Source organism: Danio rerio, chromosome 5, assembly GCF_052040795.2.
Source record: "Danio rerio strain M-AB ecotype USA chromosome 5, GRCz13ab, whole genome shotgun sequence".
NCBI classification, from domain to species: domain Eukaryota; kingdom Metazoa; phylum Chordata; class Actinopteri; order Cypriniformes; family Danionidae; genus Danio; species Danio rerio.
This window is the reverse complement of record NC_141025.1, coordinates 43,986,916-44,005,121: the sequence shown is the minus strand read 5'-3', so window position 1 is coordinate 44,005,121 and position 18,206 is coordinate 43,986,916. Positions and strand designations below refer to the sequence as shown.

The 18,206-nt window shown below is 35.7% G+C and overlaps 4 protein-coding genes across 16 annotated transcripts in view; 1 reads left to right on the top strand and 3 right to left on the bottom strand.

Moving 5' to 3' along the window:
• Positions 1 to 9,172, bottom strand: part of LOC799924 (uncharacterized) — a 107,954-nt gene extending 98,782 nt beyond the window's left edge. For 3 of the 4 annotated variants that reach the window (XM_087253873.1, XM_087253872.1, XM_087253874.1), the window contains exons 1-11: positions 8,652 to 9,172; positions 8,001 to 8,132; positions 7,260 to 7,391; positions 6,312 to 6,431; positions 5,665 to 5,796; positions 4,523 to 4,642; positions 2,687 to 2,818; positions 1,857 to 1,988; positions 1,493 to 1,624; positions 662 to 793; positions 198 to 329 (exon numbers count right to left, since the gene is read on the bottom strand). In XM_087253873.1, the coding sequence (XP_087109999.1) occupies positions 198 to 329; positions 662 to 793; positions 1,493 to 1,624; positions 1,857 to 1,988; positions 2,687 to 2,818; positions 4,523 to 4,642; positions 5,665 to 5,796; positions 6,312 to 6,431; positions 7,260 to 7,391; positions 8,001 to 8,132; positions 8,652 to 8,736 (1,381 nt within the window). In that variant the 5' untranslated portion in view covers positions 8,737 to 9,172. The remainder of the gene's footprint in view (positions 1 to 197; positions 330 to 661; positions 794 to 1,492; positions 1,625 to 1,856; positions 1,989 to 2,686; positions 2,819 to 4,522; positions 4,643 to 5,664; positions 5,797 to 6,311; positions 6,432 to 7,259; positions 7,392 to 8,000; positions 8,133 to 8,651) is intronic. The other variant, XM_088650993.1, reaches the window with a different exon arrangement.
• Positions 1 to 18,206, top strand: part of LOC141385583 (uncharacterized) — a 607,868-nt gene that overhangs the window by 75,379 nt on the left and 514,283 nt on the right. The window lies entirely within an intron of this gene.
• Positions 1 to 18,206, bottom strand: part of rufy3 (RUN and FYVE domain containing 3) — an 881,807-nt gene that overhangs the window by 647,160 nt on the left and 216,441 nt on the right. The gene's annotated exons all lie outside the window — the stretch shown is intronic.
• The window catches only part of LOC137495620 (serine/threonine-protein kinase pim-2), a 34,477-nt gene continuing 29,082 nt past the window's right edge, over positions 12,812 to 18,206 (bottom strand). The window contains exons 10-14 of one of the 6 annotated variants that reach the window (XR_015491585.1): positions 15,470 to 15,511; positions 15,214 to 15,392; positions 14,983 to 15,047; positions 14,475 to 14,562; positions 12,812 to 13,453 (exon numbers count right to left, since the gene is read on the bottom strand). The gene's annotated coding sequence lies outside the window, so the exon portion shown is untranslated. Of the gene's footprint in view, positions 13,454 to 14,474; positions 14,563 to 14,689; positions 14,813 to 14,982; positions 15,048 to 15,188; positions 15,393 to 15,469; positions 15,512 to 18,206 lie in introns of those variants that run through there. The other 5 variants (XR_015491582.1, XR_015491581.1, XR_015491587.1 and 2 more) reach the window with 5 other exon arrangements.

The window sequence follows — 18,206 nt, the reverse complement described above, 5'->3', positions numbered from 1 at the left end:
ATTTTTATAATGTAAATAAATGTGATATTCTATGTTTTATTAACATTTTCTTAGAAAACAATGACAAGTGATTATAATCTGTAACAGAGTTTCTTCAAACCAAAAGACATTGTGGTTGCTTCTGTGTATTATATATTAGTTGTATATAGTTGTGTCATCGAATGGTTGCAAATGTGTTCTTGTGGTAGTAAACTGACCTGAGCTGGTGCTGGGTTCTTCACTTTCATCAGGGAACTGTGTTGGTTTGCGGCGTGTTGCCGGCATCAAGTCCTCCTGATCATCATCATCCTGAAAAGCTTTCTTGGCTTTTCTTTTTCTGCCTCTGCGTCCTAAAATGGATTAGATACAACAAACGTTTTATTTTCAAATTATAAATAGATTTGATGTTTTATACTTAATTAACATTTTCTTACAAAACAATGACAAGTGATTATAATATGTAACAGTTTCTTCAAACCAAAAGACATTGTGGTTGCTTCTATGCATTTTATATAGCTGTGTCATCAATGGTTGCAAATCCCAATTTAACATTCCTATTCATGATATATCTCTAACAAAAATGGGCTTTAGTGATCCTGCTGAACAAAATTAATTTACCACAGAAAAGTATTTCTCTTTAACGAAGCTGAAGAAAAGTGTGTTCTTGTGGTAGTAAACTGACCTGAGCTGGTGCTGGGTTCTTCACTGTCATCAGGGAACTGTGTTGGTTTGCGGCGTGTTGCCGGCATCAAGTCCTCCTGATCATCATCATCCTGAAAAGCTTTCTTGGCTTTTCTTTTTCTGCCTCTGCGTCCTAAAATGGATTAGATACAACAAATGTTTTATTTTCAAATTATAAATAGATTTGATGTTTTATACTTAATTAACATTTTCCTAGAAGACAATGACAAGTGATTATAATCTGTGACAAGAGAGTTTCTTCAAACAAAAGGATTTTAAAGACAATGTGGTTGTTTCTAAGCATTTTTCACATTTGTGTCATTAAACGGTTGCATAAACCCAATTTGACACTCCTATCCTTGTGATATCCCTTTTAAAAATGGGCTTTACTGATCCTACTGTCCTGCTGAACAAAATAAATTTACCACAGAACAAATAAGCTGAGAAAAATATGACAGGATCACCAAAGCCCTTTCTTTAGTGGAGTATCACAACAATTTAGAGCTATGCATGTGATTTTTCTGTTGTTTTCATGTGCCAATATTAACTCATTACCACAAGAATATTACAAGAAAATTACAGACAACAATACCTTACACAAAAACAACACAGTACTACACAATTACCACTCCAGTTATTTGGGTTATGCTGTTTTATCATATGGAATACCACAGGATATTTTTGTGAAAGATGGCATTGAATTATTTCCTATGACACTCTTTCTGAACCACAAACAGTAACGACAGTGATGTGATACTGCTCAACTTTACAATCTGTATTTTAAGGACTAAATTTAGTGGAGAAATGAAGGGTCTTGTGGTAGTAAACTGACCTGAGCTGGTGCTGGGTTCATCACTTTCATCAGGGAACTGTGTTGGTTTATGGCGTTTTGCCGGCATCAAGTCCTCCTGATCATCATCATTCTGAAAAGCTTTCTTGGCTTTTCTTTTTCTGCCTCTGCCCCCTAAAGTGGATTAAATACAATAAACTTTTTATTCAATTTTTATAATGTAAATAAATGTGATATTCTATGTTTTATTAACATTTTCTTAGAAAACAATGACAAGTGATTATAATCTGTAACAGAGTTTCTTCAAACCAAAAGACATTGTGGTTGCTTCTATGTATTATATATTAGTTGTATATAGTTGTGTCATCGAATGGTTGCAAATGTGTTCTTGTGGTAGTAAACTGACCTGAGCTGGTGCTGGGTTCTTCACTGTCATCAGGGAACTGTGTTGGTTTGCGGCGTGTTGCCGGCATCAAGTCCTCCTGATCATCATCATCCTGAAAAGCTTTCTTGGCTTTTCTTTTTCCGCCTCTGCGTCCTAAAATGGATTAGATACAACAAATGTTTTATTTTCAAATTATAAATAGATTTGATGTTTTATACTTAATTAACATTTTCCTAGAAGACAATGACAAGTGATTATAATTTGTGACAAGAGAGTTTCTTCAAACAAAAAGATTTTAAAGACAATGTGGTTGTTTCTATGCATTTTTCACATTTGTGTCATTAAACGGTTGCATAAACCCAATTTGACACTCCTATCCTTGTGATATCCCTTTTAAAAATGGGCTTTACTGATCCTACTGTCCTGCTGAACAAAATAAATTTACCACAGAACAAATAAGCTGAGAAAAATATGACAGGATCACCAAAGCCCTTTCTTTAGTGGAGTATCACAACAATTTAGAGCTATGCATGTAATTTTTCTGTTGTTTTCATGTGCCAATATTAACTCATTACCACAAGAATATTACAAGAAAATCACATACAACAATGCCTTACACAAAACAACACAGTACTACACAATTACCACTCCAGTTATTTGGGTTATGCTGTTTTATCATATGGAATACCACAGGATATTTTTGTGAGAGATGGCTTTAAATTATTACCTATGACACTCATTCTGAACCACAAACAGTAACGACAGTGATGTGATATTGCTCAACTTAACAATCTGTATTTTAAGGACCAAATTTAGTGGTGAAATGAAGGGTCTTGTGGTAGTAAACTGACCTGAGCTGGTGCTGGGTTCATCACCTTCATCAGGGAACTGTGCTGGTTTATGGCGTTTTGCCGGCATCAAGTCCTCCTGATCATCATCATCCTGAAAAGCTTTCTTGGCTTTTCTTTTTCTGCCTCGGCATCCTAAAGTGGATGAAAATATGGAAGGGTTAGTTATTAGGGATGTAACGGTATCAGAATTTCACGGTACGGTAATACCTCGGTATGAATGTCACGGTACGGTATTTATTGAATCATTTACAGGAAAAAACAAAACTTATGAAAATACTCCAAAAAAGTGCCAAAAGTGTCAATGACATACAAATTAGTCATCTATCTGTAAGCTTTGAAACAGGAACTTCAATTTTAATAACAAAAAAATATTAAACCATGTAAAAAAAATTAAGTTTCAATTTAGTAGTGTTGAAAACTCATCACATTCAACATTTAATCACTCACTCACTTAGATAGAGATGGGTTTTAAGGAAAATTATCATACAACTATAATCTGGTAAAAGCTGGTATCTCTGGGTATTTACAATGTCCCCTACAACAGAAAAAAACCCTCTCATTTGGGACTGAGGTTTCTGGGACAGAGAGATATGACTTGGCCCAGGTTGACAGCAGTGGGTAACGTTGTGCATTGTCTTTCCCCAACTTGAGAGGACAAACCATGAGTGAGATAGAGATCTCATGTCTGCATCAATCTGAACAGTGTGCTGTGTTTCTGCAGTCCCCATGACTGATTATTAGTCCTATTCCCCAACTTGCAGGCACGTGCACACACAAGGGTCAACCTGTGCAGTGCACATGCCCTTTTTAGTCTTGGATAGAAAGTTCCCTTCCAAAATGATCAAAAGTGCCCCCGCGACGCGACATACCCTCCGTCCCCGCTTTACAGTACGCGCGCGACAACACAGCTGATAAAAACTCGCGCGACAACACAGCTGATAAGAACTCGCGCGACAACACCACTATTCAGTACGCGTGCGGCGACAACACCCAGCTCTTTTTGATCCCCGCTTCTAGCAGCACACTCCATTTCCGCATTACTGGATCTGTAGCGACAACAGACCGCAAGGGATTATGGCCAAGCCTGGGCTGATGGGAATTGTAGTTTCCGGTACCTCCCGTTCGCTTCATTCGCCTGAGCAAATTTTCTCAGAAGACCTATAGTTTTACCGAGTCATGCGACTACGGTAATATCGAAAAAAATTAATATTGCGGTATGACGGTATTTACAATACCGTTACATCCCTATTAGTTATAGATGATCACTTATTTTGGTAATCTGCATTCATATTACTACTCGGTATAGGGTGACGCCGAATAGTCGCAGCTTAGCAACTACCAATCTCTCAGTATATTTGCAGAGGAAAATTACGAAACGAGGATCAGGCCATTTTGGCTATATGAGGGTTCCTCAATGTCTGATTTCACATCAAACGACTGGTTTTCTCCCCTTAAGTTGATATATAGCCTGTTTTTACACCAACTTCTACCAGATTTATGTTTTCTGCATGTCATGTTTTACTCACAATTTACTCCTCCTCAAGTGGTTCCGAACCTTTATGAGAGTATTATTACTAAAAGAATATATTTTGAAGAAAGCTGAAACCCTCTAATCATTGACTTCCACAGCAGGAAAACAAATACTATGGAATTCAATGAAGACAGGTTTCCAGCTTTCTTCAAAATATCATCTATTTTGGTTGACAGAAAAAAGAAAATACAAAAGGTTTGGAACAAGTAAAGCGTGACTAAATGATGACAGAACTTTCATTTTTGGTGAAGTATATCTCTTTAACAAAGCTGTAGAAAAGTGTGTTCTTGTGTTAGTAAACTGACCTGAGCTGGTGCTGGGTTCTTCATTGTCATCAGGGAACTGTGATGGTTCACAACGTTTTGCCGGCATCAAGTCCTCCTGATCATCCTGAAAAGTCACCTCGAGTTTTCTTTTTCTGCCTCCTAAAGTGGATTAGATACAATAATTTTTTTTTTTTATAAAATTTTGTTAACATAAATAGATTTTATAATCTTTATTGTATTAAGATTTTCTTTAAAAACAATTAACAAGTGATTATATCTGAGACAGAGTTTCTACAGACAAAATAATTTTTTAGACACTGTAATTGCTTTTAAGTATTTTACACATTTCGCATAAACCCAATTTAACACTTTAAGTTGGGATTTAGTGGGGCTTTACTGATCCTACTGTCCTGCTGAACAAAATAAATTTACCACAGAACAAATAAGCTGAGCAAAATATGACAGGATCACCACAGCACTTTCTGTAGTGGAGTATCACAACAATTTAGAGCTATGCATGTGATTTTTCTGTTGTTTTCATGAGGCAATATTAACTCATTACACTCAAAAAAAGGAAACAAGCTACTTGTTGGATTTGCAAAACAGAAACATGTCTTATGGAAAAGAATAGAACGAGTTTAGTTCTGTTAAATGATTTATTCTAGTTGTTTGAAACTAAATGAAGAAATAATCAAATGAATTAGATAAGAGCTTGTTTATTCAAAGAGATTTAAGCTTTTTCTGTTGTTTTCATGTGGCAATATCAACTCATTACCACAAGAATCCAGGAATATTACATACAGTACAACAAAACCCTGTGGTAAAACCTACAAAAATGTTAAATTATTACCACATTAACCTAGACACTACTACAGTACACAAAGTATTGTTGTAAAAATTACTAACATATTAAAGCAATACTATTAATTACTGTAAGAACATTACAGAAATATTACATGCAACAATACCTTACACAAGAACAGCACAGTACTACACAATAACCACTCCAGTTTTTTTGTTTTTCTGTTTTATCATATGGAATACCACAGGATATTTTTGTGAGAGATGGCGATGGTAATGACAGTCATGTGATATTGCTCAACTTAACAAACTGTATTTTAAGGACCAAATTGATCATAGTAGGATTGGAGAAATGAAGGGTCTTGTCATTGTAAACTGACCTGAGCTGGTGCTGGGTTCATCACTGTCATCAGGGAACTGTGCTGGTTTATGGCGTTTTGTCGGCATCAAGTCCTCCTGATCTTCATCATCCTGAAAAGCTTCCTTGGCTTTTCTTTTTCTGCCTCTGCATCCTAAAGTGGAACAAAATATGGAAGGGTTAATTACAGATGATCACTTATTTTAGTAATCTTCATTCATTCATTACTACTTGGTATAGGGTGACCCTAAATAGTCAAAACTTTGCAACGACCAATCTCTCAGCTGAATAATAACAGAGGTAAATTATGAAATGAGGATCAGGCCATTTTGGCTATATGAGGGTTCCTCAATGTCTGATTTCACATCGAACTACCGGCTTTCGCTTTCTCCCCTTAAGTTAATATATAATGCCTGTTGTTTTACCAATTTTTACCAGATTTATGCTTTTTTGAGTGCTAGTTTTGCACTCCATATGTCTTTTTTTTTAATGATTATTATCAGACTCCCGCCAATCTCCACTCCCACAAACACCAGCCCTCCTCAACCCCGACAGGAAAAAAATACTATGGAATTTAATGAAGACAGGTTTCCAGCTTTCTTCAAAATATCATCTTTTTTTGGTTTAACGAAGCTGTAGAAAAGTGTGTTCTTGTGGTAGTAAACTGACCTGAGCTGGTGCTGGGTTCATCACTGTCATCAGGGAACTGTGATGGTTTACGGCGTTTTGCCGGCATCAAGTCCTCCTGATCATCCTGAAAAGTCACCTGGAGTTTTCTTTTTGTGCCTCCTAAAGTGGATTATATACAAAATTTGGTTTTCATAAAATGTTCATAACATAAATAGATTTTATCATCTTTATTGTATTCAAATGTTCTCTGTGACAGAGTTTTTTCCAGACAAAAGGATTTTTAGACACTGTGGTTGTTTGTAGGCATTTTACACATTTGTGTAATTGAACGGTCGCATAAACCCAATTTAACACTTAACTTGGGCTTCAGTGGGGCTTTACTGATCCTACTGTCCTGCTGAACAAAATTAATTTACCACAGAACAAATAAGCTGAGCAAAATATGACAGGATCACCACAGCACTTTCTGTAGTGGAGTATCACAACAATTTAGAGTTATGCATGTGATTTTTCTGTTGTTTTCATGTGCTAATATCAATTTATTACCACAAAATTCCAGGAATATTACATACAGTACAACAAAACCCTGTGGTAAAATCTACAAAAATGTTAAATTATTACCACATTAAAATGGACACTACTACAGTACACAAAGTATTGTTGTAAAAATTACAAACATATTAAAGCAATACTACTAATTACTGTAAGAACATTACAGAAATATTACATGCAACAATACCTTACACAAGAACAGCACAGTACTACACAATTACCACTCCAGTTTTTTGTTCTTCTATTGATCATATGAAATACCACAGGATATTTTGGTGAGAGATGGCTTTAAATTATTACCCATGGCACTCTTTCTGAATCACAATAATTAACAACAGTCATGTGATAGTGTTCGACTTTACAATCTGTATTTTAAGGACCAAATTGATCATAGTAGAATTGGAGAAATGAAGGGTCTTGTCATGGTAAACTGACCTGAGCTGGTGCTGGGTTCTTCATTGTCATCAGGGAACTGTGCTGGTTTATGGCGTTTTGCCGGCATCAAGTCCTCCTGATCTTCATCATCCTGAAAAGCTTCCTTGGCTTTTCTTTTTCTGCCTCTGCATCCTAAAGTGGATCAAAATATGGAAGGGTTAATTATAGATGATCACTTATTTTGGTAATCTGCATTCATTCATTACTACTCGGTATAGGGTGACCCTAAATAGTCAAAACTTTGCAACTACCAATCTCTCAGCTGAATATTAACAGAGGTAAATTATGAAATGAGGATCAGGCCATTTTGGCTATATGGGGGTTCCTCAATGTCTGATTTCATATCGAACTACCGGCTTTCTCCCCTTAAGTTAATATATATTGCCTGTTGTTTTACCAATTTTTACCAGATTTATGCTTTTTGAGTGCTAGTTTTACACTGCATATGTAATTAGTTTTTTTTTTTTTTAATGATTATTATCAGACTCCCGCCAATCTCCACTCCCACAAACACCAGCCCCCCTCAACCCCGACAGGAAAACAAATACTATGGAATTCAATAAAGACAGGTTTCCAGCTTTCTTCAAAATATCATCTATTTTGGTTGACAGAAAAAAAGAAAATAAAAAAGGCTTAGAACAAGTAAAGTGTGAGTAAATGATGACAGAATTAAAATTTTTGGTGAAGTATATCTCTTTAACAAAGCTGTAGAAAAGTGTGTTCTTGTGGAAGTAAACTGACCTGAGCTGGTGCTGGGTTCTTTACTGTCATCAGGGAACTGTGCTGGTTTACGGCGTTTTGCCGGCATCAAGTCCTCCTGATTTTCGTCATCCTGGAAAGCTTCATCGACTTTTCTTTTTCTGTCTCTGCTTCCTAAAGTGGATTAAATACAATAAACCTTTTATTCAATTTTCGCAACATAAATAGATTTTATATTCTTTATGGTATTAAAATGTTCCTAGAAGACAATGACAAGTGATTATCTGTGACATACTTTCTATAGTGGAGTATCACAACAATTTACAGTTATGCATGTGATTTTTCTGTTGTTTTCATGAGGCAATATATCAACTCATTGCCACAAGAATACAACAGGAATATTACATACAATACAAAAAGTCCTGTGGTAAATACTACAAAAATGTGAAATACCACATTTTACCTGGAGAATATTACAGTACACAAAATACTGTGGTAAATACCAGAGATATATAAAAGTTATACAGTTCATTACAGGAATATTACATACAACAAAACTACACGACAAAAACAACACAGTACTAGACAATTACCACTGCAGGTTTTGTGTATTTTGTGTATAACTGTATTTTAAGGACCACATTTATTAAATTAGAACTGGAGAAATGAAGAGTCTTGTCATAGTAAACTCACCTGAGCTGGTGTTTTCTGCTTCAGGGCGGGAACAATTGCTTGTTTCCCCCTTAAAAAAACCAATCATCTTCCAAATGTACTCCATTTCTGTTAGTTTCAACAACAAGTAAATATGGAAATTCAAAATAGCAAAGCTGATAAATCTCGATAATTCTCGCACTGAGCTTCTTTCACAAACTCGATCTGACAGCTGTAAATACTTTTTGTGCTTGAACTAATTGGAAGATTACTACTGAAAACTGTGTGTGTGTGTGCGCCTGAGAACCCCGCGTTCTGTAACGTCATTATTAGAACGCGGGTTCCCAAGGTGATCCAAGATGGTTGTGATGTAGGTAATCGTCATTATTTTTCAGGGTTTCAGGTGAAGTGTTATGTTAACCCACTGCTTAATACCAGAGATTCATTCATTCACTTTTCGGTTTAGTCCCGGTGATAACAATATACAAATAAGTGTGGACGTTGTATAAGTTTTTGACATACTGGCTGCAGGGGTAAAATGGATACCTGCCACAGCTAAATGCGCCTGCCACGGTTAACGTAAATGCGGCCGCCTATGGCAAGCCTTTTTAGCATTTCAACCTTTATTCTTACTATCTATAAATATATTTAAAGATATTTCTAATTATATTTTGACGAGTGATAATTATAATTTGAATAGTCAGAATGAAAATTAGAAATTCGAGATCTCTGTAAATGTATTTTGACTAGTCAAAACTCAATGAAGATATCTCTAAAATATGCGTCATGTATCCGTATAGATATAATGGTAATAAGAGATAACCGTTTCGACTAGTCACAATTATAGTTGACGATATTTGCATTGTATTTTTAAACTAATATATATATATATATATATATATATATATATATATATATATATATATATATATATATATATATATATATATATATATATATATATAAATAAATAAATAAACAGATGCAACTGTCTCGGATAAAAAAACAGTATTATGAACTTATATTTATGAACTTATTATAATTTTACGGCATGAAAAACTCCAGTATTAAAGGAAGCTGAATATTTTATAGTACAAAAAGAGCTGTATTATCAATAATTGTATCTCCTTTATCACAAGTAGTGCTGGAATCCTCTTTGTTCTTACAGTTTTGTTTGTTTCCATGTACGTTGTGAAGTGTTAGAGTTGCTCCAGATCTTACCTCTTGAAGAGTTGACAGTAAACAATAACAAACAATAATGTACAGCAGTAGCCCATCTATATAAAAGTGAATAAAAACGTTAATAAAAAAGAATGAATTACACATTATTAAAATAGTACAAATTCTATACAATATTATAGAATAAAATAATACATTATATTTTAAAAGATAAATAATAGCAATACAATATAAAATAGTATGTGCATATCTATGTATACTATAATCATAGTATGAATAATACTATATTAGTATTCATAACTATAATAGGTTTTCCTACTATTATAATATTAAAATAGTAGTGGAATTACAACAAATTAAGATGATATAGACAGATACAAAATATAGCGTGTAGCGGGTAAAACATACTGTGTAGCAGGATTGCATAAAACTTAAAACCTCAGTTATTCAGACACGTGACATGATTCTAAACCAATATACAACATTTAAAGTCCTTCAAGTTTTGTCATTGTACCACTAGATGGCAGCAAAAGAGCACTTACTACAGACAGTCTATGGGTAAAACACTGTTATTGCATTTTAAATCAAACTTAGTCCAATCTTACCATTCAAGGTTTTCTTATTTTACTTATGAAATTATAATAATTACACTGAAAGCTGATTATTCTGTATATACATTTCAACAAAAGGTCTTGAAGGTCTTGTTAACATTTTGTTACCTATTCTTTGGTTTAAATATCTACGTGTGACACAAAATGTGTGTAAGCATGATTAATGACTATTATTAAAAAAATGGATTTCTGTTTATTTTTTCTCCATGTAAACATTGTTATTTGTGGATGTGTTTTTGTGTTAGACATAATTATAAATGTATATTAAGTGAAAAACACTGTATCTAAGCTATCGTTTGTCCAAGCAACTTGAAATTTGCTATCCAGTTTTCTAAGGTGGCATAACATGAAAAAACATGGCCATCAGCCAATTAATACAGAGCAATTTTTCATTCGTCTTTGTGTGTGTGTGTGTGTGTGTGTGTGTGTGTATAATACATCAATCAATGTATTGGGTATTCAATCATAACCCTTTTAACCAAAACATTGTTGTGGAAAGTGTTTGGCAGTGTCGTACATCCTTATTTTGTGAAAGACAGACACAACTAATAATAAGACCAAAAAAAGTTATTAAAAATGCCAACAAATGTTGATTTAATTTAGTTTACACTAGAGTTCACTGATGAAATATTTTTGAAAGCAACCTCAGTGTTACAGCACATAAATCTATAACCTTCCTATTACTAATGCTTTGCAGACAGGTTTCTTGAAATGTCTTGAAGATGTTCTTCAGTTCTTCTGAATTATCTGATCTCTGCGTGGAGCATCGGCTGCTGTCAAACAAAAATTACACTGCATTATTACAATTAATAGCAAAAATGACACACTACACCAAAAGATTACTTAATAACTGACTCAAAATCATTTTAGCTGGTGAAAATAATGTTCTAATATTTTGTTCTTACATGAAACAATACTAGAATAATTTATAGCAAATCTTGTCATATTTTTTGAGCCATACTATAGTAAAGTAATTGAAAAAATCTGTTCTATAGTTGCTAAGGTGGCGGCGCGGTGGCGCAGTAGGTAGTGCTGTCGCCCTTACAGCAAGAAGGTTGCTGGTTCGAGCTTTGGCTGGGAGTTTGCATGTTCTCCCTGTGTTTGCGTGGGTTTCCTCCGAGTGCTCCAGTTTCCCCCACAAGTCCAAAGACATGCGGTACAGGTTAATTGGGAAAATTAAAACTGTCCGTAGAGTGTGTATGGGTGTTTACCAGTGTTGAGTTGCGGCTGGAAGGGCATCCGCTGAGAAAAACATTTGCTGGGTAAGTTGGCGGTTCATTCTGCTGTGGCGACCCCAGATTAATAAAGGGACTAAGCCGAAAAGAAAATGAATGAATGAATAGTTGCTATGGTAACACAACATTTCTACAACTACAGGGTATTTTATACTACAATACACCACAGTTTACTGTATAAAAACTAAAGTATATTGCTGTACAGTTTATTAGATCACTGTATTCAATCTAAATTGTTGTATGAGTAATGGGAGTGAATAACAGCAACATTAATATGAATATTTCGATTGCAGCCATTTTAATTTAGAATAAAATGTAAGCTAAAATATAAGTAGTAAGCTAACGCACTGTAAAAAAAAAAAGAAATCCGTGAAAAAATACAGAGAATGTACTGGCAGAAAATTACCAGCACATTTACCTGTTTTTTTACAGAAATTTTCTTCTTTTGTAAACGGAAAATTCTGTAAAACTTCCGTAAAAAAAAAAAAATAAAAAATGTGATGGTAATTACCAGTACATTCTCTGTTCTTTTACTGAATTTCATTTTTTTTTTTAAATCCAATAAATTTACAGTAAATTCTCAGTACAATTTACTTATTCCGTTAAATGATTATACAGAAACTTCAGTAAACTTTAAATAGAAACATAAATTTGTAAAAACACTTTATCCATCAAATTTTGCAAGAGTACATTAAAATTTCTTTATAAATTCAATTTAGTTTTGCAAACATAGAACAACAAATAAAGCACAATGTGTCATGGTTGTAGGTGTGTGCGCACTTCTGAGTGTCTTTCTGGTCACATGGTTTTGTTTTGTTTTGGTGTTCCACGTGTGTCTGACGTCAGTGTTTTTGTCACGTGCTATGTGGAGTCCTGCTGTCCTGATTAGCCTGCCAGCTGCGACTCGTTAACTCTGCTATATCTAGGCAGCATGTCTCTTGTCAATTCGTTATTTCTCTGCCGATCTCTCTGTGTTGAGGACTGGCGTGGAGTCCCTTTCTGAGACCTTGCTACTTGGTCCCCATCTGTTTTTCAGATTGCCGATAGAGTGGGATACGTAGCATGTTTGTTTGTTTATTTTTCTGGGTTTGGACTTTGTCATACTATATTGACTGCGTCAATAAAGTATTTTTACTTGCAATTTGGGTCCTTCCATTACTCTTACCCGATCATAACACAATGTGCACAAAACAATTTATTTTTTTAACATTACATTCAGTAAGTTATTTCAAAAGAAGAAAACTATAAGCACTGAAATTGAAACAGGTAACATAAATAAATGTCACAGAATGAAAAGTTAGTATTTCATGAATTTATATTTGTATAATCGCTTCCCTTTGTTATTTTCTGCATTTACTATTACTTCTTAAACAAATAAACAGGGAATCTGAAACAAACAGGCCTGCAGCTTTGGTAAAAATGCACATCCAAAAACAAAATTACAAAGAACATACAAATTTCTTGTGAGCGTATAAACATACTAAGTCAGTAGTTCATTAAAATTACCTTATAAAAATAACCTCATAAGTAAAACATTTCAGAATGAAAAATGGTATAGCTAGACTCAAGCTATATATATAAAAAAAAAAAAATCCATCTGTCTTGGAGGAATGTTGTGATGTTGAGAACTGCAAAAAGCAGGACTCCATGTGTATGTTCATTACCTCTCTGTATGCCAATTACAGCAATCAAATGTTCAGTTTCTTTGGACAAAGCTCACATTTTCCAAGGATTTAAGTCATTTAGAACATCCGAGGTCTTAGAAGAGTCCCTTTCATCTCAGCCTATGACCATCGTCCAGGATTTATTTTCAAGAAAACTGTGAAAGGAAAAAATACTTTTAGCTTTAGAAGTGATGCACTAAATAAAATTGCCGAAGTAACACACCTTTTCAGATTTTTTTTGAAGGGAAAAGTGTTTACTTGCCCAATTAGATAAAATCATCAAAAATATTTTGATATTACTTTCCATGTAAACATTTAACATTTAGTTTAGTTCTAATTTTGCAGTGTAAATATTTCATTTGATTTGTAAGTCCTACAGTACCTTGGTATAACTTAATGCTATAGTCAAATGTAAGAAATTAGAAATGTATTCATTTAATAAAATAAAAAAAATTGCCTACAAGTAGATGCTTGCAATCAAAGATCACACTCTTTGAACAAAGTAACATCAAAAAGGATGATTCAGTTTGGATTGAGGTGAGAAACACTTTTCATTAGTGAAAGAATAATGCCACCAACATGTCATACTGAATTGACAGAATGTTTTACTCAGGCACTCTACACTAAAGCTGTAAGTGGTATGGACTTTAAAGTGTAAGAATTTCCCTAAACCTATTGTTCAAATTTACTACCCAGTTGGTGGCTGTTTTTTTGCCCCATTGACTTCCATTATAACAACTTTTTTTGATTGCAAAACCATGACAGCAAATAATAATGCATGCTTGATTGTAGCTGGTAATGTCAGTCAAAAATAAATAAATCTGAAAGTGAAAAACAGTTTGAAAGTTTTTCGGTTGTGATGTTTTCTTGAATGTTAATCTATAATAAAGCGTCTTTTAATTTTTAACTCTTACTGTAATGTTGAGAACTACATAAAAAATAGATATTTTACAACTTTTGGATCCACAGCAATCTTTAATTGTCAATCACCTTAAAAAAAAGAAATAAAAAGCTGTTAGAGCTAGGCAGTGTGACTGTATATCATTACCACCAAACAAGTAGTCATTGTCTTCAATGCATAATGTTATTGTCTGTGGTTTTAAATGAATAATATAAAACACATTAACACATGTATAGGTTAGATGAAGTCACTAATGTAAAAGGATTTAAACCAACCTCTGCTGGAAGTAAAGATGTTTTACTTCTCTTAAGAATGTGGCAATACCAGAGGTGAGCTGTACTGGATTTTTTTTTCTTCCACAACCTTTATACATACACACACACACACACACACACACACACACACACACACACACACACACACACACACACACACACACACACACACACACAAACAAATGATGTTAATAACAACTGTCAGTTTAGTGCTTGATAAAGTCACTAATGTTAAAGAGTTTAAACCAACCTCTGCTGGAAGTAAAGATGTTTTACTTCTCTTAAGAATGTGGCAATACCAGAGGTGAGCTGTACTGGATTTTTTTTTCTTCCACAACCTTTATACATACACACACACACACACACACACACACACACACACACACACACACACACACACACACACACACACACACACACACACACACACACACAAACAAATGATGTTAATAACAACTGTCAGTTTAGTGCTTGATAAAGTCACTAATGTTAAAGAGTTTAAACCAACCTCTGCTGAAAGTAAAGATGTTAAGGTCTCTCCTTTAGGGATTCCAGATGAGCTTTTCACAGACACTGCAAGTAAACATTACGACGGGATTAACAATAGTTTAAATCAGCTGCGCCACACACGACTACTTTAACAGCAAGTTTATTTAGGGTCAGTCAAGATAACTAAGGTCACCAATCATCATAAACGAATAGAAAAACACATACCGACACAGTGACATTATGCACTCACATTCTCTTCACAAATATGAACTAAACCGGAATCAACCATCGCGTGAGCCGCAAAGACATGCAGCAGCAGCCTCAAGGCAGGGCCGGTGCATCCATAAAGGCGACCGAGGCGGCAGAATAAAGAGGGCGGCGTCCGCAACACCTCCGTCACAACCTGCGTCCCCAGTATGCCCGCGACACCTTCCTTACCACCCGCGACCTCAGATCTGTCCACGACACCTCCCTCACCACCCGCGTCTTCAGTTATATCCGTGAACATCCTTTGCCTAGAGCGGCAGTTCAGCTTGCTCCGGCCCTGTCTCGAGGACACACAGCAGAAACTGAGTTCAGTCACTCAAACGAATAACACAGTAACTAAAAGCATAACGACGCTATAAAACATGTTGTGGGTATATAAAATGGGGAAAATAACTAAAACACTTTTTTATCACAGAAGCTTGAGGTGTATCCTTCTCCGACGGCTGACTACAGTGAGGGGTGTGTGTGTACAAGAAATGTCGTTTGCTTCTCACGCTGTTCCACTGAGATTCTTGCTTCCATAATGCAGTGCGTAACCGAAAATACGGGTAATATTGCTGTAAAATGAAAATACGGAAAGTTCCTTCACAATTATACGGTAGTTTTTCCTGTATTTTTACAGATTTTTTTTACAGCAATGTGTTAAAATCACTAAAGCCAGGGGGTGGCGCTGTCGTACCATCCAGCCGCTTACGGGGCATCTAGCTTTCCGTTATTTCTATGCAGCACACGGTGAAATCTATCACTTTTCTTGTTATTAACCAGTTAAAGAGATTTAAAGGTGCAGTAGGTGATCTTCCACAATGCTAACAGCTTAGCATAAATCTCTGAATCACAGTCCCTTCCCTGCCGTCGAGAGCCACACCTCCTGAAACAGGAGCATGCGCACCTTAAAGATGACAGCAAAAGAGCCCTCTCTCATGAGTTAAAAGCGACTAGTGCTTGTCCGGCGGCGTGCAGGAATTACCCTCATTACTAAGCCAAACTGACATGCTATTTTCAGAGTTGCATGGTAAACATTATAGGGAGATTAGGCAGTATAGGAGTATTTACTTGTGATTTGTTGTTAAATTAATTAATATCTACATTATCAATGCTGTAAAAGGTCCCTTATGAAACTGAAAATACGCTTATTTCACGCGGCCGCCATGCTGCGGTGGGAAGAAACCCGGAAGTGTAGGAGCAGCACTGTAAAAATTGCAGCAACATGCTGTGGAATACAAACCTCCAGCTGTTGCCGAGATTTTAAAATGCAGAAATGGTGTAAACATCTCTTAAATGTTATACAGTAAGTTTAATTTAAACAATTATAAGCAAATTAGGCATCAAACAACATCACAATCTCTGTAAGAGTAATATGCTCAAGTGTCCTCCAAGGCTTCAGTTCATGGCATCATGTTAAACATTGTGGGGACGGACTTCCGGTTATGGTAGCGTTAGGGTAGGACGTGGTGTGGAGAGCTCCCGAATAATTTCACTTAAATAACACACCCTAAAGACCTTTAGCGTAACAAAAGTACTTTATTTAACATAATAATTTGATAAACTTCGAACATTACAACAAACATGCCGAATCCAAAGAAAACGGACAACAAAAAGGATGATACACACGACACGAGGCAGCCACTATCCGAACCCCCGCCCTGGTTCCACGCAGAAATGGAGAAAGGATTTCTCAGAATCCAGGAGTTAATTGACGGACGCCTGAGTAAATTTGCAGTATCCGTGGAGAAAATGGGTAACGAACTACAATCGATGAATCTGAGAATGGTGGAGGTAGAAACTAAACAGAAGGAGACGGAAGAAGCGGTAACGAGCCTTCACAAAGATGTCGCGGATGTTAAATCGGCTGCTGACGACGAAATCAAACTGCTGAAAGATAAAATTGATGAACTCGAAAATCAATCTCGTCGCCAGAATTTCGTCTTGTCGGTTTCCCAGAGGGAGTGGAAGGTAGGAATGCTGTGGATTTTTTGAAGGAATGGTTACCTAAGATTCTGGATCAGGAGGACGAGTTCTACGAAATTGAAAGAGCTCACCGCACTTTGCAACGACGACCGGCTGAAAATGGCAAACCGCTGGCCATTCTGGTTCGATTCCTTCGGTACGGAGACACACTTAAGATCCTCAATGTGGCCAGAGAAAACGGCAAGCTCACCTATAGCAACTCTAGCATTATGATTTTTCGGGATATGTCATCCACCCTGTTTAGAAAGCGACAAGAATTCAGCGCACTCAAAAGACAGCTACGCAATAATGATGTGTCTTACGCCGTACTTTATCCTTCGACGCTGAGGATTCAGCTGCCTGAGGGACAAAGATCTTTCAACTCCAAGGCATCAGCAGAAACTTATCTTCGACAACATCATCCACATCTGCTTGTCGGATAAGACACTAAAACTATATAGACGAATTCCGGATCATCCAACTCTAACGTTACCTGAACAATCACACCAAACTATGCTAAAAATATACGGTGGATAACTTTTCTCTCGGATGAACATGTAAAAACTTAACGTTAACTCTGTCAAGAGTGATCTTTATATTGAAAAGCTGGCAAGAGAAATATATGTTCATATTTTTGTTCAAATGTTTACTAACTTGCATATTTCGGATTTATCACTTGTTCGTAGTGATTACTACGTTGCTTTAAAGTACATAATATAAGTATTTGTGGGGATATACATAACTTTTTAGGGAGCTTTAAGTTTGGACAAGAAGTCAAGGTCGACTGTATGATGCAGTGCACACTCAGTCATGGGGGTTTAAAGTTTCACACTTCGTTTGGGGAAGTGGTGGTAGGGGGGATTGGACAGAACACATATTCGATTTATTTAGGTGTTGGGCTGTTTAACCATATGTTCTCAAGGCACTCAGGAAATAAAACATTAATTTATAGTTAATGTCAGATACACTGAAATATAAATATGTGACTTGGAATGTTAACGGTTTAAATCAAAGACTTAAAAGAAAAAA